Source organism: Patella vulgata, chromosome 9 (genome assembly GCF_932274485.2).
Source record: "Patella vulgata chromosome 9, xgPatVulg1.2, whole genome shotgun sequence".
NCBI classification, from domain to species: domain Eukaryota; kingdom Metazoa; phylum Mollusca; class Gastropoda; family Patellidae; genus Patella; species Patella vulgata.
In genome coordinates this window covers 4,787,881-4,809,670 of record NC_065887.2, presented here as the reverse complement: position 1 = coordinate 4,809,670, position 21,790 = coordinate 4,787,881, and the positions used below count along the sequence as shown (strand labels likewise).

The 21,790-nt window shown below is 35.9% G+C and overlaps 1 protein-coding gene across 1 annotated transcript; it reads left to right on the top strand.

Annotated features, from left to right (window-relative positions):
• Positions 1-8,723: 8,723 nt before the first annotated feature.
• On the top strand, positions 8,724-21,337 carry LOC126831540 (NADH-ubiquinone oxidoreductase 75 kDa subunit, mitochondrial). Its single transcript, XM_056103219.1, has 12 exons — positions 8,724-8,764; positions 9,221-9,320; positions 10,353-10,502; positions 11,114-11,259; positions 12,087-12,215; positions 15,736-15,802; positions 16,118-16,180; positions 17,621-17,782; positions 18,082-18,235; positions 18,581-18,756; positions 19,387-19,521; positions 20,414-21,337. Exons 2-12 carry the CDS (start codon positions 9,243-9,245, stop codon positions 20,561-20,563), a joined length of 1,410 nt encoding a protein of 469 aa, XP_055959194.1. The 5' UTR covers positions 8,724-8,764; positions 9,221-9,242; the 3' UTR covers positions 20,564-21,337.
• Positions 21,338-21,790: the final 453 nt, after the last annotated feature.

Below are 21,790 nucleotides of genomic sequence, written 5' to 3'. Positions count from 1 at the left end.
ATTAGAAATAGGACAATTCAAAACACGAAAGAAAATATTTATTAACATGAAACACGTGGTTAGTAAAAGGCTCAACCAAACGAAACATTAGTTGCACTTACGGTTCTTTGATAATCATCATTTCTCATAAAAGTTATATATTATTTAAAACGAATAATATGCTGATGAATTTATTTGAAAATGACCTACACAAAAAACAAAATAAATATTTACACGACATGCAATCTTTTTTTACAAACCCCTAGAAATTGTTAACGATATCTGTAAGCTGCATGTTGACATGCATTCCTCGACAAGCTTGTTGTAGATGGCAGTACCAATCGATAAATTAGTGCGTACAAGGCAAAGTTTTTTTGTGGAAAATATAAGAAATGGCAACGATCAAAGCGGGATAATTAAAGCTGATTAACTGATAATCCCGATGTTATTGCAGTATGTTCAAAGAAACCTAACGGTTCTTTGGTGGATGAGGAAAAACGTGAGTTGTCAATCATCGAGAATGGCGGCCGTGTGTTGATTGCAGTTATACCGTTTCACGAAAAAACATTAGCAGTGGTCGGTCAATCAAGCTCGTTTATTATTTGATAAAAGAAAAACAACGAAGTATTACTAAATATACACAATTAATTTTCAACAATATATTATTGTCAAGTTTTATACTCGCAGATAAAACAAAACAAAGGAGAAGTTTTATACTCGCAGATTAATCGCGGTCTCAACAATCGCCGATCAACTAAATAAAGACAACTAAGACAGCTGTTACTATATATCTCATAAATAAATAGTCCCAACTGTCGTTTATATTGAGTCCCAAATGTCGTTTGTGTTGAGTCCCAATTGATGCCAATCAAGTCCCAAACGCGTCAACTGAGTCCCAAATGTCGTTTATGTTGAGTCCCAAATGACGTGAGTCCCAAATGACACGATACCGTCATGTCGACGTAAACAACATCAACATCATCTTTGCCAAAAGGAATATGTAACAGGCGTTGCCCAAGTAGAGTGAAGCTGATTGTTGTCAAATGTAAAATCTTCATAATAAGGTTTCTCAAGTACAAGATTTTAATTTAGATGTAAATAAAATTGTATGAGCATTGGATATTTTTTTTTTAAAAATGAACAAAAAGTGTGAGAATTATTTTTACACGTGTAATCTTGCTTGGATATTTGATAGATGGGAGATAACTCTGGATAAGTTCACATAATAAGCATTGCTTGTTTTGCCCAGTCTATCCGATTCCGGTCTGATTTTTTTTTTTTAACCAATAGTCTGTGGGTGACAGTTTGGTGATGCTTGATTGTCAGACTTGAATGTTCCCAATTGACGGAAATTGCACTCGTGTGACACGGAATTCAGTCCTGTAACATATCTGTCATTCCGACAACTGAGGAGGAGTGAGTAGAATCGTGACGTAATTAAACACAATGAATATGTCCTATGTTTAGGGATTGGGCCCTACGTGACATTTCGGTCACCCATGAAATTTAAGACTTGTGACATGACATTTTGGATTGAACAAAAATTAATACTAAATTAATACACCATATTAAATAATACCCAGGTTAAAGTGTAAATATACTAACATACATGTAGGCATACATTGTACACAAAGACTGCAATCACAGCTTCAATTCTTACTTTCAGAATTATCAAAATACTTGGAGCCACGGTGGCTAAGTGGGTAAGACGCTGGCTCGCTAGACTGGAGGGTGCGTATTCGATCACTGCATTGGCCGAGAAAATTCATCGTGATATTTTCTGATGTGGTTTCCCCCTTGTCAGTGGTGCAGGACGGAGGGCCTGACAAGGACAGTTGTCTAGTCGTTCGGTTGGGACGGAAAACAGTTGGAATTCGATATAAGAAGACACCATAACGTTGTTGCCCAGGCCAAATTTCCCTCACAGTACACTGTATGGCGTATGCCCGTCTTCATTAGCCCAGTCAGGAGCAGACCAGTAGGATGTTAAACCTCATTTCATTTCATCAAAATACTTTGGTCTAAAAAATGTCAAACATGGATTCTAGAGATGCTGTAAAAGCCATTTGTGTATTTAATTGTACTGCAGTTCTACTGTATTGTTTGTTCTGTGGTGACATTCTGCATTTATTTATTTTATTTTTCAGGGAAAAATGTTACGATTTTGGCCATTGAGGAGAGCTGTCCAAGCACAGGTTCCTTTGACATCATTAGGTAATTTTCTGTTTTGTTTTGTTGTATGACTGTTTTGTATGGTCAGGGCATCGCTGTATTGTATGGTCAGGGCAATCACTGTTTTGTATGATTAGGGCATTAGGGCCAGCTGACTCAGTGGCAGAACTTATGATACAGCAAGCATGTGCTAACTATTCGACCATACAACCCCCATTTAATTTAAAGATAAAAGTCTGGAAAAAGCTCATTAGTGTCAAGTGTACATTAAAAATCATCTGGGACCTATATTAAGTATATATTACCTTTGATTTTTTATTGTATGTTTCAGTTCGACAGTCGTCAACACCAGCAGCTGTCCCAGATAAACTTGAAGTATTTATTGATGGTAAACCTGTTTATGTTGAACCCGGTACTACAGTATTACAGGTAACAAGTTAATATATTATCACATGTTGAACCATGTACTACAGTATTTCAGACCCCTGTTTCGCAAAGCATTGTCAATTCAATTACTAAATGCCTTTAAAACAATTTAAAGTTAAGAATTTACGCAACTTTCAATCACTGTTTATGAGAAATATCTTTGATCCAGAAACACAAAACTTTGAACATACTGTAAAACATGAAATTATTGCGACATGAAATTATTGCGAGTTGGGGTGGTGAAACATAATTGCGACATGAAATTATTGCGAATTTCTATAGTAGGGAAAAAATTATTGCGACATGAAATTATTGCGAATTTAAATAATTTTTTTTAGTAAATTTGTCTATAAAATGTGGTAGATTGTTAATTTTGAGGTGACAGTCGGCTCTTCAAAACATCGTTGATTGGTGATCATTAGTAACAGCAAATAGTGTAAACTTGTCATTTTGTACCAACCTTTGATACTACTGTCTACCATCGTGAGGCATTCGATAATATTTATCCATTTTTGTGAAGAAAATCGATGAATTAATTTTATTTTATCCAAAAAGCACATGAACAAAAAAACACCGCTAATTTTATCTCCTATTTACAGGGGGTGTAACTCTGTATGTAATATTATAGGAGGCACTAAAACGTCTGTTTAACAATAAAGTGGCCGCTTTTAAGGAGTGACCGTTGAATAAAGAGATGAAACAACAGAATTTTTACGGGGGGAATTTATCGTGACCGTTCACAAGGAGATTCGCTGAAAAGGAGTGGCTGCTCATACAGATTCTAATGTACTTATTGGGACTCTTTCTTGTGAAGAGTAATGAAGGGGGAGTAATTCAATATGGCCGACATTTTAACAAATTTTCACGAAATTATTGCGAACATGAAATTATTGCGAGAGGGCCTCGCTCGCAATTTTCGCAATAATTTCATGCTCGCAATAATTTCATGTTTTACAGTAGTTTCTTATTGATGTATTTGATACATTAAAATAACAAAGTTTTTAAAAACGGCAGTTAAGATGAGGCGAACAATTTTGAATAAATTCTTAATTTAAGTCTGAGAATGTTTTGTGAAACCAGGCCCTGGTAAACTAACGAGTTAATCTGTTATGTTAAACCTAGCACTACAGTATTACAGGTACAATAATAAGTTAATCTATTGGATCGTTGTATATTTTTCAGGCATGTGCAGCAGGTGGAGTTGAAATTCCACGATTTTGTTACCATGATCGATTATCTATAGCGGGTAATTGTAGAATGTGTCTTGTAGAAGTTGAAAAATCACCAAAGGTATACAAACCCTTAAATTTAAACTTCTAAAATCTGGTTTATCCACATATTTTGGACCATGATAAGAAACATCTTTTACTGGAATCTTTACTTTAAAACAGATTGACTATGTTAGTCCAAAAATAACTACCGGGTAGTGAATTTTTTAAAAACCTAGGCTTGACCAATTTCAGTTACAGCATTAGCATTATGTTTGATTGAAAACTTTGTTATACGATTTTAAGATAGTTTATCAAGTCATTATTGGAGTCTCTGCTTTGAAACGGACTATCAGAAATATCTTCTACTGGAATCTTTGTCATTTATCAATTTATTTTCTATCTGATATAAAAATATGTCTTACTGGAATCTTGGTTATAAAAATGATAGACTATCAAGTTATTTTCTATCTGATAAAAAAGATTCCTAGATTAAAGTGAGGAACTCTGAGAAATATAAGTTAATTATATTTTTTCGTTCTTCCTCCAACAATGAATGTCTCTATATAGTATAATGCTACTAGTCTGATGGGTAATGACAATCTAATGAATGAGTGTAATGGTAATTAATTACATTGCTAAAAATGAGAAAGTAATTGTAATGGTTATGAAATTTAATTACAATGGCTATGTAATGACTCCTAACCCCGGTCTGTAATGTAATGCCAAGTTTTTTATTTGTAATATTTTAGCAATTGGGAAATATATTTTAAAAAAACACAGTTTTATTGGAAACAATCACTAGATTTTATTCTAAAAGCACAACGTTTTGACTAGTATCCTCCTCGTAATATTATCTTAATAACGATAAACAGGAACTTGTTGAAACGTTGTGCTTTTAGAATAAAACCAGTGATTGTTTCCCATAAAAAAAGGGTTCTGTTAATTTATTATATTTATAATCTATATTTAAGCCCATTGCATCATGTGCTATGCCTGTAATGAAGGGAATGAGAGTTAAAACTGATTCACCTGTATCAAGAAAAGCCAGGTAAATATCTTTCATCATCTTCTATATACAGGTTTTAGTCATGTCCCTATAAGGTGTAGGTTAAAGGTCAATAAGTAATGGGTTACTACAGGTCCATAAGGTGGGGGTTACGGGTCAATATGAGGATATCATGACATAATATATAAATCGTTACAGGAAGTAATGTACCACAGGTTGAGACTCAATTATCAAATAATGCAACTCTGAATCTGATAAATGATACTGGATGATCATACATTCTTATCAACATGAGATAACAATCTGTTTCACAGAGAATTATGAAAATCTTCTAATATCTCTGTAAGAGATGACTGCCTTCAACACATGACGTCACATCACGCAGCGTCCATCATTGGCTCAATGGCACGTGCATTGTTTACATAAGATGTTACTGGTTCGAGCAGAATGATGCCTTTTACTCATTTTAATACCTGTTTACACCAAATAGGATATCATTTTTACCTACATACATAAAAAAGATGTTTTGGAATTTAAATTGTCGGAGGAAAAAGGTTAATATTTGTGACTGATCAGTGTAAGACGAAATAAAAATAATAAAATAAAAGCTGCCCTCCCCATCTATTTTTTAGACAGGATTGTCTGAGAACCAGAATAATTATTTTTTAATGGCCTTATTATATATTTTGTAGAGAAGGTGTAATGGAGTTTTTATTGGTGAATCATCCATTAGATTGTCCAATCTGTGATCAGGGTGGTGAGTGTGATTTACAGGTAAGTTGACAGCTGACACTGTAACCCAGCTAATTTCTGTCACATTCATTCACTGTGTCCAGTTTAAAGCTGACTTGGGAGATTGGATGGCCGAATGGTTAGCACGTGTGCGCTGTATCATAAGGCCTGTCATTGAGTCAACTGGCGTGGTTTCGAATCCCCAGTTGTACGTGACAGGGAGTAGGGTTGCCTGTCCAAAACCCGTGGGTTTTCTCCGGGACCTCCGGTTTCTTCCCACTGCTAAAGACCCCTACGGGCAAGTGAATTATTGAAATAAGATTAAACCATGTTAGTCCCGAAATGACCTAGTTTGTGTCCAGTGGACGTTAATCCCCATCTCTCTCTCTCTCTCTCTCTCTCTCTCTCTCTCTCTCTTAAAGCTGACGTTTTATTTGGATGAGTGTCCAATTTACAAGCATTTAATTTCACCACCACCCAGTAAAAAATCTTTACATTGAAATAGTACATATTTTTGACTTGAAATAGTACCTGTTTTTGACTTGAAATCGTTCATGTTTTAGACTTGAAAACATACGTATTTTGACTTGAAAACGTACATATTTTTGACTTTAGATTGTACATTTAGATTTTTGACTTTAAATTGTACATATTTTTGACTTAAAGTAGTAAATGTTTTTCACTTGAAATCATACATTTTTTCGGTTGTTATTTTAGGATCAATCGATGGTTTTTGGCAGTGACAGAAGTCGGTTTACAGATGTCGCTTTCACAGGAAAAAGGTAATAACATTTTCAAACTTCTTCAGACATTGAAAAATGGTGACCTAGATTTCACAGGATTTCTGTTTATTGATACAAGTTACAAGTTGTGTGACTGTAATGGCTGTTGTGTACATGACATGGGATGCTTATTTTTTTCTAGAACACCAGATACCAGTTAGTCTAGATATAATATTGATAGGTGTTGAGCATGAGACATGGTGTGCCAACACTTTTCATTTCTCTGTGCCGGAATGAATATTACTTCCAAACATGTAATGATTACCCGAATCATGCTTGTCATCAATGCCTAATTATCATCAGGCTTGAAAGGCTGATGCCTATGGCCTGGGGATCTAGGTGACCAGCGACGTGCAGGTGTATAACTGCTTGTCAAGGTTTAGTGATGGGAATATATAAGAGGGTCAATGTTTTGACAAGAAGATCTTATATATATTTACAATGTGTATCTTGTTAACCATTTGTTAATAAGAATTAATACTTATATTTTCCAGGGCTGTAGAAGATAAAAATGTAGGACCATTAGTTAAAACTATAATGACCAGATGTATTCATTGTACCAGGTGTATTAGGTGAGTTAATGATCAGGTGTATTAGGTGAGTTAATGACCAGGTTTATTAGGTGAGTTAACAATGTGAAGCCGATATAATTCAATCCTGCGTATTCAGCATTTTTTTCTTTAACATTACCTCAATATCAAATCCTTAATTGAAAATGTTAAAAACAGGTTAAATTCAAGTAAAGTCATTCGTTTTTTATCCAATTTACTACCGTTGAATTTCCCGACAAGCATTCAATTATAAGCGTCCCACTTAATTATCAAACCTGGTCAATAATTAGCTGAACTGTTCTAATTCCCAAGCCGTGATTAAGAATAGTCAATGTGTCCAATCATGCAACGTGTTCATTTTTGTCAGGTGAGTTAATGACAGGGTAAATAGAACTGCAAACTGTAAAGTATATTTATTTTCCTTTTCACAAATTAAATCCAAAAATATCCTCAAACAAGTGAAACTGGATAACAACTAGAAGTTGTGGAGCCCACCTGCTACTATTATTGGAGGCGACCCTCTTCGGAAAAAGCCTAAGACATGAAACTTGCTGTGCATGTTCTTTGGACAATTTCACATCGATATACAGACGTACCTCGATTCCAAGATGGCTGCGATGACATCATACTGAGTTCCTGGTCCATTGTATGCTAGTTCTTGTTATGTCATGGAATGTGTATGATAGAGATAGTTATTTCCTATAAATAGAACTAGTTAATGGAATCTGTATAATAGAGACTGATTATTATATCTCCTATAATGTACAGGTCACAATTCTATGGAATACAATTACTGCTTATTACTGAGCGCATTTCGACTAGGCTTCTCTAGTCATTATTAAGCCTAGTCGAAACGTCGCTCAGTAATACCCAGTAATTGTATTCCATAGAACTGTCACCTGTATACTCTAGTTAAATTACTAAATGCCATTGAAACAATTCATTTCCTATAAATAGAACTCTGTAATGGAATGTGTATAATAGAGATGAACTATCAAGTTTATACTATAAATAGACCTCTGTAATGGAATCTGTATAATAGAGATAGACTAACCAGTTTTTACTATAAATAGAACTCTGGAATGGAATCTGTATAATAGAGATAGATTGTCAAGTTTTTTTTCTATAAATAGAATGGAATCTGTATAATAAAGATAGATTATCAAGTTTTTTTCTATCTGATCAACCGATTCCTAGATTAAAGGGAGGGAAGCTGAGAAATTGATTTTAGTCGATTCTGTTTTATTGTTCCCCCTTCAACATTTCAACTACACAAGTCTATTTAACGCTTAAAAAAAATATGAAATGAAACACTAACCTGAAGGTCCCATGTTCCATCTCTGTGTTGGCTGAGAAACTTCATCAGGATTTTCTGGCGTGGTTCCCCCTTTTTAGTGATTCAGGACAAAAGGGCAGGGCAATTGACAAAGTATAGTCATTCGATTGGGACAAAAAGTGAGGAACCGGGCACATATTGGCATGCACATTAAAGATCCCTTGGCAGTTGGAATTTGATATAATAGTAGACTGTTGCACCACTGTCTATGTCTTCATTAGCCCAGTCGAAGTAAGACATTAAATCCCATTTCATTTCTTATTAACTAAATGTTCCAATTTCAACATATATAAATATTTATTTGTGTTATTTTCCAGATTTGCAAGTGAAGTAGCCGGTGTAGATGATCTAGGTACGACAGGTCGCGGTAACGACATGCAAGTCGGAACTTACGTCGAGAAAATGTTCAAATCAGAATTATCAGGAAATGTTATAGATCTATGTCCAGTCGGTGCTCTCACGTCAAAACCCTACGCCTTCACCGCTCGACCCTGGGAAACTAAGTAAGTACTATATCCTTCCCTCTCGACAAAACCCTGCGCCTTCACCGCTCGACCCTGGGAAACTAAGTAAGTACTATATCCTTCCCTCTCGACAAAACCCTGCGCCTTCAATGCTCGACCATATCTCTTCACTGCTCGACGCTGGGGAACTAAGTAGTGTATCCAGTTCACGCATGAAAACCCTATGCCTTCACAGCTTGACCCATGGAAAGTTAAGTAGTCTACTTACTATATCCCCCCATCCCCCACCAAGTCTAAACCCTACACCATCACCATAGCACACCTTTATCATTGAACAGATATATAGCACACCTTTATCATTGTCCAGATATATAGCACACCTTTATCATTGTCCAGATATATAGCACACCTTTTGAATGGTTCGGATATATAGCACACCTTTTGAATGGTTCGGATATATAGCACACCTTTATCATCATACAGATATATAGCACACCTTTTGAATGGTTCGGATATAACTCCACCTTTCTTCATTATATGAATATATCTGTGTTATTACAGGAAAATAGAGAGTATAGATGTAATGGATGCTATTGGTAGTAATATTGTCGTTTCCATGAGAACTAATGAAGTTATGAGAATTATACCAAGATTAAATGAGGTAGGTTATGTAGCAAGTTACGATGTAAACTATGTACGTGTGATCTTTTAATAGGGGAGCAGGGATGTTGGATGTCCAAATAGTTTAGAGCGTGTGCATTAGATTATAACATCTGTCATTAAGTCGACTAGGGTCGCCAGTCCAACCTCAGGGGTTTTCTCTGATTTCATCTCACAATGTCCCCAACACGCACTCTGATTTCCTCCAACAGCTAATGACCCCTACGTGCAAGCAAATTATTGAAATAATACTTAACCATATGGTTTTCCCAAATGACCTAGTTTGTGTTGTTCGTAGGTTAAACTCCATTTTTCTTTCTCTTTTTTTTTATCTGATTTATTCAAATTTTCTACAGCACTATTAAAATCATATCTGAACTATGGATTATATTTTGTAAATATAATAACATGCCCCTTTTTATGTAGGAGATCTGACTGTTTGGGGAGAAAATACCCCAGGAATTCCCACGAAGTGGTGCAGGAAGATATTGACTGGCTTGGAACAATGTCTATTCGTTTAGATGGCTTGTACATAAAACAACCCTTATCAGTTGAAATTTGAAATATGGCAAGGAGTAGTCCAACCTCGTGGGTTTTCTCCGGGTCCTCCAGTTTCCTCCCACTGCTAAAGACCCCTACGCGCAAGCGAATTATTGAAATAAAATTAAACCGTATGTTAGTCCCGAAATGACCTAGTTTGTGTCGAGTGGATGTTAAACCCCCTCTCTCTCTCTCTCTCTCTCTCTCTCTCTCTCTCTCTCTCTCTCTCTCGATTTTGTTTTTCAAATTTAATGTGAAATAATTAATCTTAGTAAATATTAATTAGCGTGGATTAAACCATGAGAAATTTGATATTATAGTGAAAAATGGAAATGACACAGTACTTTAACATATACACTAAGGAAATGAGGCATTGCTATTTCAATAACATTATTCACTGTACATAGATCATGCGGTCTATCTATGCTTTTAATTTTGACCCAAATTAAAAAGATTTAAACATTTTAATGTTGATTTTTTCTGTGTATTACAGGATGTCAATGAAGAGTGGATATCGGATAAAACAAGGTTCGCGTACGATGGATTAAAACGGCAGAGATTAACAACACCATTTGTTCGAGGTCAAGATGGTAATCTTGTTGCCACAGATTGGGAGAATGCTTTTATTGCTGTGGCTGAGAAGGTATTTAATAAAAATATAATCACGTTGAATTTCATACACAATTAAAGATGGATTATATAAGAACTAAATCTGCCTATTGCAGGTCTTTCTTTTGGCTTCAATATTTAGACCATCGGATGGCTGAGATTTCAATGGATTGAAACATGGTCATCATTTATTGATCTCTCTTCAAAATAGTGAATGGAAACTAAGTCTCAAATAACAAGTACCGTTGTTCTGATAAAAAAAACAATGTATTCCACATCTTGTCAAAGCTTCTAATGCTGATTGATTAATCAATGTCATAGGGTCAAAAGCTGCTCGTATGACCCCTGACACAACCTTTCAGTACAGCTTGTCATATCTACATGTAGTGTAGGCCATCAAAGTATGAAAAAACAAAACAAAATATAGATCTGTTTTTTAATTAGATTGATTCAAGTCAAAGTGTTACTATCAATGTTATTATGGATTATAGCAATGTGTGATTGGTTGGATTCATTATTGATCAATGCTTGATATATCAAACTTGATAAAGATACATGTACAGGTATTGAAACGTTGCATGTAATAAATCTATAAAGTTGTGCTATTATGAATGTTATACCTCTACTGCTATCTGTTTGTTGTAGTTAAATGAAGTATCTGGTGAACAGGTTGCTGCTGTAGCTGGTGGATTGGCTGATGCTGAATCTCTTGTAGCTTTAAAAGATTTCCTCAACAGAATGGGTAGTGAAGCTTTGTGTACAGAAGAAATATTCCCAATGGATGGAGCAGGGTAGGTTTTAAATAAATAAATAAATAAATGAATTACGTTTAATATCCTATTCTCTACTGACTGGACTAATGAAGACGTGTGTGTGAGAGATTTTTTCTGAATTCCGATTTTCAAGGGTTCTTTTGTGTGCTTCCAAACAGGGTACTTTGTCATCCATCCCCATGATCTAACACTCTACCTCCTTGTTTACAGTCAGCACCTTTCTCACTGAGCCACCACAGCTCTCTGATGCATTCAGGAATCCTTGAAATATGATCATGCTTGAATTAATAATCAAATTCAGGAGACAATTGACATTATATTAACATATGTGTTAGTATCTGATCTTTGGCCGATTATGGTTAATTGTTAGGTTGTTAGGGAGCTGTAGTCATATCTAGCCTAATGATATAAGAGATTAATTTTTAAAGTTTCTGACTCTGTTCATTGGTATCGAGAGAACAACTATTAAGCCTTCCTGTCATGTGTAGAAAGGGGTATGGATGACTACAACTGCTTATTTAGTTCATTTCCAACAAGCTTAGCGAGTGGAGGACATTAAACCCCATTTCTCTCTCTCTCTCCAACAAGCTTAGACAACAAATTACATGTATTCATCTCAAAATGACAAAGTTGAAATTTAAAACAATGAAAAATTACATGAGTTGAAAAAATGAAAATTACGTAAGTTGAAATAATGTACAAAGTAAACAATTACAAAGTTGAAAAGATGTCAAAATTAGACAGTTGAAATGATCAAAATGACAAATTACAAAGTTGAAATAACAATATCAAAATGACAAATGAGGAAGAAATTTTGAGAAAATGAATTTTTTTTGTTTTAACAGGACAGATTTACGATCTAACTATTTATTAAATACTGGTATATCAGGTGTTGAAGAGGCAGATGTTTTATTATTGATTGGTACCAACCCACGATACGAAGCTCCTATATTTAACGCTAGAATTAGAAAAAGGTCAGTATCACATCACTACAATTTGGATATTGTTTAGTTGTGCTGTTTTAGCAGGAGTTTCTGTATTCAATGTTTAGTACATAACACTGCAACCTAGATATTGTTTAGTTGTGCTGTTTTAGTTGGAGTTTCTCTATTTACCATAATGTTTAGTGGTGTTGAGTAATGAATTGGGTTTGTTAATTTCTCAACATAGCTAGTGAACGTAAACCCAACAGTCATATTATTAGCCTATTATTATTATTATTTTATTAATTAATACATTTATATAGCGCATCTTTCACCGAAGTGTTCAGATGCGCTTAACAATAACAAAGTAAAATACAATTTATAATAAAAAAGAAGTTCTAAAAATTCAATTTATAATAAAAAAGAAGTTCTAAAAATTCAATTTATAATAAAAAAGAAGTTCTAAAAATTCAATTTATAATAAAAAGAAGTTCCTAAAAAACAGTTCCTAAAAATAAAAAGTAAGAAGAGAGAGACAATGTAAAAATGATATAAACTTTTTTAAAACTAGATAAAACAGTCAAAGGTGTAAAATCAGTAAAAAGCGTGTTTGATTAAATGAGTTTTCAAGTGCGATTTGAATGTAAAGCCTACAATGGTTTGAACATGATTATTAAATACAGTAACTCCAACTAAAACAGCAAGACATGATATCAAGTTGTGTCCGAAGAATGTAGATTCTGGTAGACATTCTGCTTTAAGGGGAGGCACTGCTCGACAAATATGAATTTTAAAATAACTGGCTTCTAATAATGCTATCAACTTGAAATTGTCAGGAATTGTTCACATCGACAAAATAGGCTAATCGGCAGTTTTGGGGGAATCTGCTTTACTGGTTACCATGGAAACAAAAAAAAATCATTTTTACTGCTTAAAAAAAATCGTTCTCTGAAAGTATCAAAGGTAGAAGCCTGGACCTTTTTTTAAAATGTTCCTAGGACATTTCTCTGTGCAATTATCAATATAGTGTTGTTATTGTGTCCTTACATGTCATTCTATATCAACAAAACAAAAATTATGAAAAATGTTGTTTTCAATGAGAGATTTCAAATGCCAATTTACTACACTAAAAATTCATTTAGAGTACTGAAAATCCTTATTTGCATGGAACTAACATTACTTAAGTATGTGTGTAAGTTTCAGACATATCTGTTGTAAACTTTTCAAGAACGATTTTTTGTAAGGTTGTCGACTGTTGATATTTTACTTTTTGAGAAATTAAGACATAAAGAGGTAAAACAGCAAAATTTGAATTGCAAGAGTGTTGAAAAGTGCATTTTTTCTATCATAAACCACTTAATATGTATTTTCTTTAATTACAAGTGAAATAAAAATGAATGAACATCACAAATATGCAAATATAAAAAAACAATAATTTGAGTCAAAATTGACATTTGTCGACCCTTGCCTCCCCTTAATTACAAAACAATTTTGGACTGTTCTGAATTACAGGCCCGGCACTTAAGAGCGCTGTGGATGCTGAAGGCTGGCCCCCAAATCCTTTCACTAGATTCAATTTTTGTTTTTTCTTGTAGTTTGTCTGGTTCTCAGGTTTGTATTGTCGGTTTGGTTTTGTGTGTAGTCCGGTCCAATAATTCCTGCCAGAGTTATGGCCCTTGTATATTTGTTATTGCACTTGATGTATCATTATATTTTATTATTACAGCTAGTTTAGGATTATATTTATTACAGTTAGTTTAGGATTATATTTGTTATTACGGTTGGTTTATGGTTATATTAGTTATTATAGGTTGGTTTATGATTATATTTGTTATTATATACTATTCAAAAAAAGTAGGGGATATTTGATTTTGGGGGCATAATACTAAAATATGCAAATGACTACGAAAAAAGTCACTATAGAACCTAACAGAAGAAACATTTCCAGTTACATGTGACGCCCAAACGCACCAATAGCTACCGCATGTAATGCAGGTGATGCTTGGGATCATCATGGGGGTCCAACCCAAGATTTGCACGACTCTGACTTTGAATGTTACAGTCATTGTGGCATTGAATTCCAGGGTGGAAACATCAGTTTAATTGTTTTAGTGACCAGAAAACAAATTTTGATATGCGTCGGCTTACCCAAAATGAAAGGTTACGTGCCCTTGGCATGCTACAGATCGGCACAACACAGGCGGTTGTGGCGCGGACGATGAATGTTTCTCAGTCTGTCATAAGCAGGCTATGGTCCAGATACCGTGATACACAATCTGTACAGGACAGACCACGCTCAGGTCGACCAAGGGCGACAACTCAAGCCCAGGATCGATTTATCCGTACCTTGGCCTTGAGAAATCGTGTCATCACAGCAAATCAGATCAGCGCTCGTCTTCAAACAGACACTGGTGTGAGAGTGAGTGACCAGACGATTCGGAATCGACTGCATAGGGGTCACCTTCGCGCCCGACGTCCTCGCGTGATCCCTTGTTTGAGAGATCATCACATTCAGGCAAGACGTCGTTGGTGTAGGGATCGTCAACACTGGGATAATCGACGCTGGAGCAATGTGATGTTTTCAGATGAGTCAAGGTTCACTGTTGATTTTTTGGACAGACGTAGGAGGGTGTGGCGTCGTCGAAACGAGCGCTTCCAAGACGTTAACGTCATCAGACATGATCGATTTGGGGGTGGTTCTGTTATGGTGTGGGGAGGCATCACTGTTGCTGGAAGAACGGCTTTACATGTTGTTGCAGGGCGTGTTACAGGCCAGTACTACCGGGACAACATCTTGGCAGTCCATGTTGTGCCGTTCGCACGACGTCATGGCCGCCGTTTCATCTTCCAGGATGACAACGCAAGATGTCACAGGGCCAGGATCGTTACAGGTTACCTCCAACAACAGAACATCACCACATTACCTTGGCCAGCACTGAGTCCCGACCTCTCCCCCATCGAGCATGTCTGGGAAATGCTTGGACAGAGGTTACGTCAACGTCAACAACGTCCTGCCAATGTCCAAGAACTTGCTGCTGCGTTGCAACAGGAATGGGACAATCTGGACCAAAATGACCTTAGACGTCTCATTAGGAGTATGCCACGTCGGATCAATGCTTGTTTGGCAAACAGAGGAGGATTTACCCGTTACTGACTTGGTTGTGATGCTGTGGTAACTTTGCTGTTTGACCCCGGGTATCATTTTACCCTTATAATGGTCAGTCTGTGCCTTACTTAGTCTAACGATCATTTGGAATAAATCAATGAATGTGAACTTCATTTCATTTTGTAATTTGTTTCTTCGTCAGTTTCATTAGATGACTTTAATAACACTTAAAAATCAAATATCCCCTACTTTTTTTGAATAGTATAGGTTGGTTTATGATTATATTCGTTATTATAGGTTGGTTTATGATTGTATTTGTTATTAAAGCTGGTTTATGATTGTATTTGTTATTACAGCTGGTTTATGATTGTATTTGATATTAAAGCTGATTATATTTGTTATTAAAGATGATGTATGATTATATTTGTTATTAAAGATGATGTATGATTATATTTGTTATTACAGTTGGGTACATAATGAATTACAAGTTGGTTTATTGGGTTCTCCAGTAGATTTATCATATGAATATGATGTAAGTATACAAAACTTTATCTACGCCAATGTTAAATACCCCTTAAAAACCAAAACACCCTGTAAAATGTATTAAAACCCAAACTAACCTTAAATACCCTGTAAACTTTATCCTGTATACTTTATTGAAACCCAAACCGTAAATACCCTGTAAAATTTATCTGACCTAAATCTATCGTAAATTAGCATTTATTAGATGATGCATTGTGTTCTGTTTGTGTTCTGTTTGCGTACACTTTAAACAACCAATTAAAACGCAGCTTTTCCAATCACATGTAGACATTGTCCACTGACGTTTTTGTTAATTTTATTTCAGCATCTCGGTGAATCAGCATCAGAATTAGAAAAATTAGCCTCAGGAAGTCATCCCTTCTCTCAGGTTAGTCCGTTCTTCTATAATTAAGCGAATTACGGTAACTCCCCCGGTTTGTGAAAGAGAGAACTTTCTCTAGTTTTAAACAAATTAACGGTTGATTGAATAACATTTGATGTGTTGAATTATTATAAATGGTCCAATAGATATAATTTATACATGTTGTGTTGAATCGGGTGTTCCATAGAAAGAAATGAAAAGGGGTCTAATGTCCTACTGTTCTGCTCTGACTAGCATACACCATGTAGTGTGCTATGATGGAAAAATTGCTCAGACAGCAGCACTAATGCCTACTTTTATATCGAATTCCAACTACTATGGAATCTTTTACGTGCACGCCAATGTGAACACGGGACCTCAGTATTTTGTCCCATCCAAATGACTATTCATTGTCCCTTCCAGATCCTTGATCCACGCCGGAAAATCCAGATGAAATTTCTCGACCGAGACCAGCGTCAAACACAGGTCCCCCAACATCTTTCTTACTGAGCCACTGTGGCTACCTTTCTAGAAAGACACCTGTTGCTAATTATATAGCTGTACCCTGGATTTCATCAGGTTGTTCGGATAGGGGGGAATCATGTGGCTAGGTGGGTAAGACGCTGGCTTGCTAGCCTGGAGGTCGGGTGTTTGATCCCTGCATTGGCCGTGATAGTTCATCCAGATTTTCCGGCGAGGTTTCCCCTTGTCAGTGATGCAGGACGGAGGGCCTGACAAGGACAGCTGTCTAGTCGTTCGGATGGGACGGAAAACCGAGGTCCTGTGTACATATTGGCGTTCACGTAAAAGATCCCTTGGCAGTTGAATTCGATATAAGAGTAGGCCGTAGCGCCGCTGCCCTGGCAAAATTTCCCTCATAGCACACTGTATAGCGTATACCCATCTTCATAAGCCCAGTTTAGGAGCAGAACAGTAGGACGTTAAACCCCATTTCATTTCTGTTCGGATAGGTTATATATATTGGAAAAATAAATCTTCAAAAATGTCTGCGATAACTGTTAAATAACTGAACCAATACCCTTGTTTTTGCTGTAGTTTAAACATGCATTATGCAATAGCTAAATCTACCTATTGCAGGCCTTTCTTTAGGCCTGAAATGTTATCTAAATTATTACTTAGACATTAATTAACTTATCCAGACCAAAATCAACTCTAGATGGCAGTGTTAGCCTGCGATATTTACTGGATTTGAATCCGATCTGCTGCTCAATGCTTATTGATGATTAAATCCAAAAATGAATAATCGAGACTTTTTTTTTATCATACCGACTTAAGTAATGATGATCGAAGCTAGGCCTAATATTCAATCGCTAATATCTCGGTTTCAGCAAATTGCCTTTACATTATCTAGTTTTTAACTATTATAGTAAGAACTACCAACTCTTTATCTAATCTCCCATAATGCATCTTTAAATAACTCAACGAATACCCTTGTTTTTGTTGTAGGTTTTGTCGTCTGCTAAAAAACCTATGATAGTTGTTGGTAGCGCCATCTTACAAAGATCTGACGGAGCTGCTCTACATGCTGCAGCCTCTCAACTCGCCCAGAATCTACGGGTGAAATCAGGGTGTGGTGAAGACTGGAAAGTTCTAAATGTTTTACATAGGGTAAGCATGTTCATTTATTTCTACCTTCGTAGTTGTTTGCACCTGGCTGTAACGCAAAAATATCCCAGGTTCAGTATAGGGCATGCATCAAGTGGAACCTTTCATTTACCCAATATATAGCTGACAGTATATAATATATTACAGGTAGCCTCTTTAGATATAGGTTATAATGTAGGTGTTGAATATATTACAGGTAGCAGCGTTAGACAAAGGTTATAATGTAGGTTACTAGGTGTTGAATATATTACAGGTAGCAACGTTAGACATAGGTTATTATGTAGGTGTTAATTATATTACAGGTAGCCAGTCAGGTAGCAGCGTTAGATATAGGTTACAAAGCAGGTGTTGATTATATCAGACAGAATCCACCAAAAGTTTTATATTTACTTGGAGCTGATGAAGAGGCCGTAACTAAACAAGATTTACCTAAAGATACTTTTATTATTTATCAAGGTAAAATTAATATACTTTCTCAGTTATTCCGGGGGGTTTGATGGCTGAATGATTAGCGTGCACGCGCTGTATCATAAAGTCTGTCATTGAGTCGACTGGCGTGGTTTCGAATCCCCGGTTGTACGTGACAAGGAATAGGGTCGCCTGTCCAACCTCGTGGGGTTTTTTCTGGGTCGTCAATTGCTATTACAGTAGAGCAGGCAGAAAGCAGCTGCCGTACATTAAACAAGACCCGATTTTACCTCTGATAATTAAAACTTTTTCTCTATTCTTGGTCATTAAAATTACTGGTTTTAAGCTAAAAATGAATGAAATAATATTTTATTATTATATTGTATTGTGTAGGTCACCATGGTGATAGAGGTGCTTTAATGGCCGATGTGATTTTCCCTGGAGCAGCATACACCGAGAAAGATGTGACATATGTTAATACAGAAGGTCGTGCTCAGTTAACACGACAAGCTGTAACACCACCTGGTCTAGCTAGAAATGATTGGAAGATAGTTAGAGCTTTATCAGAGGTACTTTCACTCAGAATCTTTTATACTATACACAAAAACTTGACTATATCACTGATGTTGTTATTATACACAAGAACTTGACTATATTGCTGATGTTGATATTATACACAAGAACTTGACTATATCACTGATGTTGATACTATACACAAGAACTTGACTATATCACTGATGTTGTTATTATACACAAGAACTTGACTATATTGCTGATGTTGATATCTTCTGACCTCATCTGTTCTACAGCCAGACACTTACAGGCTTTTTCTCTTCTGGATTTTCTCATTAACATATTAAACTTTCTGTGCGTCAATTACACTTTTTAGGGAAATATCTAATTTTCCTGGGCATATTCTCAGTTACAATCTAAACAAATCATGTATTCAAAGATGCATTATGTATGATTTTCATAAAGAGCAAACAGTTCTCGTTATAATAGTTAAAAATAGATAATAAAAAGGGAATATGATGAAACTTTAAGTAAATTTACTTTATTCTGAGGGGAGTTAATCATTGATTGTAGAACAGTGTTGTCACGATTGTTATTGCTACCGTTGTAGGGGATTACTGGACAAAAATTAAAATACAGGTTATAGAAACTAGAATAAAATAAAATATATTGTATTTTACATGTAGATTATGGGTATGCCATTACCGTATGATAAAATACAGGATGTACGAAGACGGTTGGGAGAGGTGTCCCCTAATTTGGGTCGTCATGGTGATGTTGAAGAAGCTAACTATTTTAAACAAGCACAACAATTAGCTCAGGTTGGTTTTGTTTAACATACATGTAAATTTATTTTCAATAATTCTGAGATTTGTCTTCTGTTCTAAACGAGGAAACAATGTAGGCTCACTGACCTAGATGTTTCGGATTCACTCCCGTTGTTGACAACTGTAGTACTCTGTCAAAAGTTTTAAATCTTTTGAAGCCGCAGTGGTTCAGTGAATAAAACGTTGGCTTGTTAAACTGAAGATCCCGTGTTCAATCCCGATGTTGACCAAAAAAGTTCATCTGGATTTGTCAGTGGTGCTTGCCAAAGGACAATGTAGAGTAGTTTAGATGTTACGAAAAACCCAGGTCCTGTGTATACATTGGCCTGCACATCAAAGAACATATAGTAGTTGGAATTTGATATAAGAGTAGACACAGAGTTGGGTATGCTAGTCTTTATTAGACCAGTCGGACATTAAACCCCATTCCATTTCATCTCGATTTTCCGGCATGGGTTCCCCTTGTCAGTGATGCAGAACGAAGGGCCTGACAAGGACAGCTGCCTAGTCGTTCGGATAGGACGAAAAACTGAGGTCCCGTGTACACATTGGCATGCACGTAAAAGATCCCTTGGCAGTTGGAATTCGATATAAGAGTAGGCCGTAGAGCCGCTGCCCGGGCAAAATTTCCCTCATAGCACAATGTATGGCGTATGCCTGTCTTCAGTTAGCCCAGGTTAGGTGCAGAAGAGTAGGATGTCAAACCCCATTTCATTTCATTTCATTTCCATTCCATTTCTGTAAAAGTTGCTACATGATTTTTCCTCCCACTGCTAAAGACTCCTATTGAATCATATAGGTGCGAAATGACCTTCTGTGTGTCAAGTGACCTTCAACCCCATTTCTCTCTTGCTATTTAATTTAATTCTTTACATTTGTTTTACAGTTGGTGAAGTCGTCACCTTCCAATGAACCATTATCACCACCTATCCAATCTTTAAAAGATTTTTATATGACCGACGCCATCAGTCGTGCATCACAAACCATGGCTAAATGTGTACAAGCTGCTACAGAGGCTGAAAAATCGAAATATTGAAACAATGACATCGCTGTCGTAGAAGTTATTTATTGAACTAATGGATTTACAAGATCAACACATATTTGTTTAAGAACTTGTTTCAATGTAGACAAAGGTGTTGATTACTGATAATGGAACCCTAAAAATTTGAGAAAAAAAATATTTGAAAGAAATGTGCTTTGATATTTATTCTATTGTCTAAACAGAAACTGTAGAAAGTTAATAGGATACTCAGAGGTGTTGAGTTATCTCCCCCTCGTATATTCTATGGTATATATCTCAACTGAATCGTAGATGTACACACAGTAACTAGTAACCTGGAAGTATAATTCTGACAAGTACACATTCACTGAGTAACCTGGAAGTATAATTCTGACCAATACACAATCACTAGCAACCTAGAAGTATAATTCTGACAAGTACACATTCACTGAGTAATCTGGAAGTATAATTCTGAAAAGTACACAATCACTTGTAACCTGGAGGTATAATTGAAAGTTTTGCCGAGTGTTAACAGATATTTGTATCAAATTGTGTGAGATATTGTTTTATGAAGATGATGTTATTATTTATGTATATAAAAGACTTTATTAGACAAACAACTGGTTTCTGAAAGATATTGTTAAACTTAGTGCTAAAATTAAGATTTTAAATATTATGGATGCGAATTTCAATATTTGACTGTTGTCATGGAAATGGAATTATTATATTATCTGAAGTGTATCTGTAAAAACATGGTCTGCATTTTATAATTTCTATAATATTCAAATTGTAAATAAATTCTAAGAGAAATTTGTTATTAATTTTTGATTTTGACAGGGGGACTTCAGTAGGATCTGGGATGATTCAAGCCTTGTTGACTGGGGTTCTGCTGTAGACATCACTAACGTGGTTGAAGCCTTGTTGAGTAGGGGCTGTGGTTGTTGTATGGACATGCATTATAACTAGAAGGGTTTAAATCTTGTTGACAAGGGGACTGCAGTGGTTGAGTAGACATACCAGAATGGCTGAAGCGTTGTTGGTTGCAGTTTGGCTCCAGCATAGACGTAGGGTCTGATGAATGTTAAGAAAGGGTGGGGGGGGCTGAAATGCCCGATCAAATTGTCATCTCCGAAGGCGCCGGGTTTACTGCGTAGGACCCCAAGAAAATTTGACGGCTGCATATTCCAGCACGTAAATACGGCAATTTGGACAGGCCACCCTACCCATTGTCACGCCATTTGACATAATGGCAGACCTTCTGAT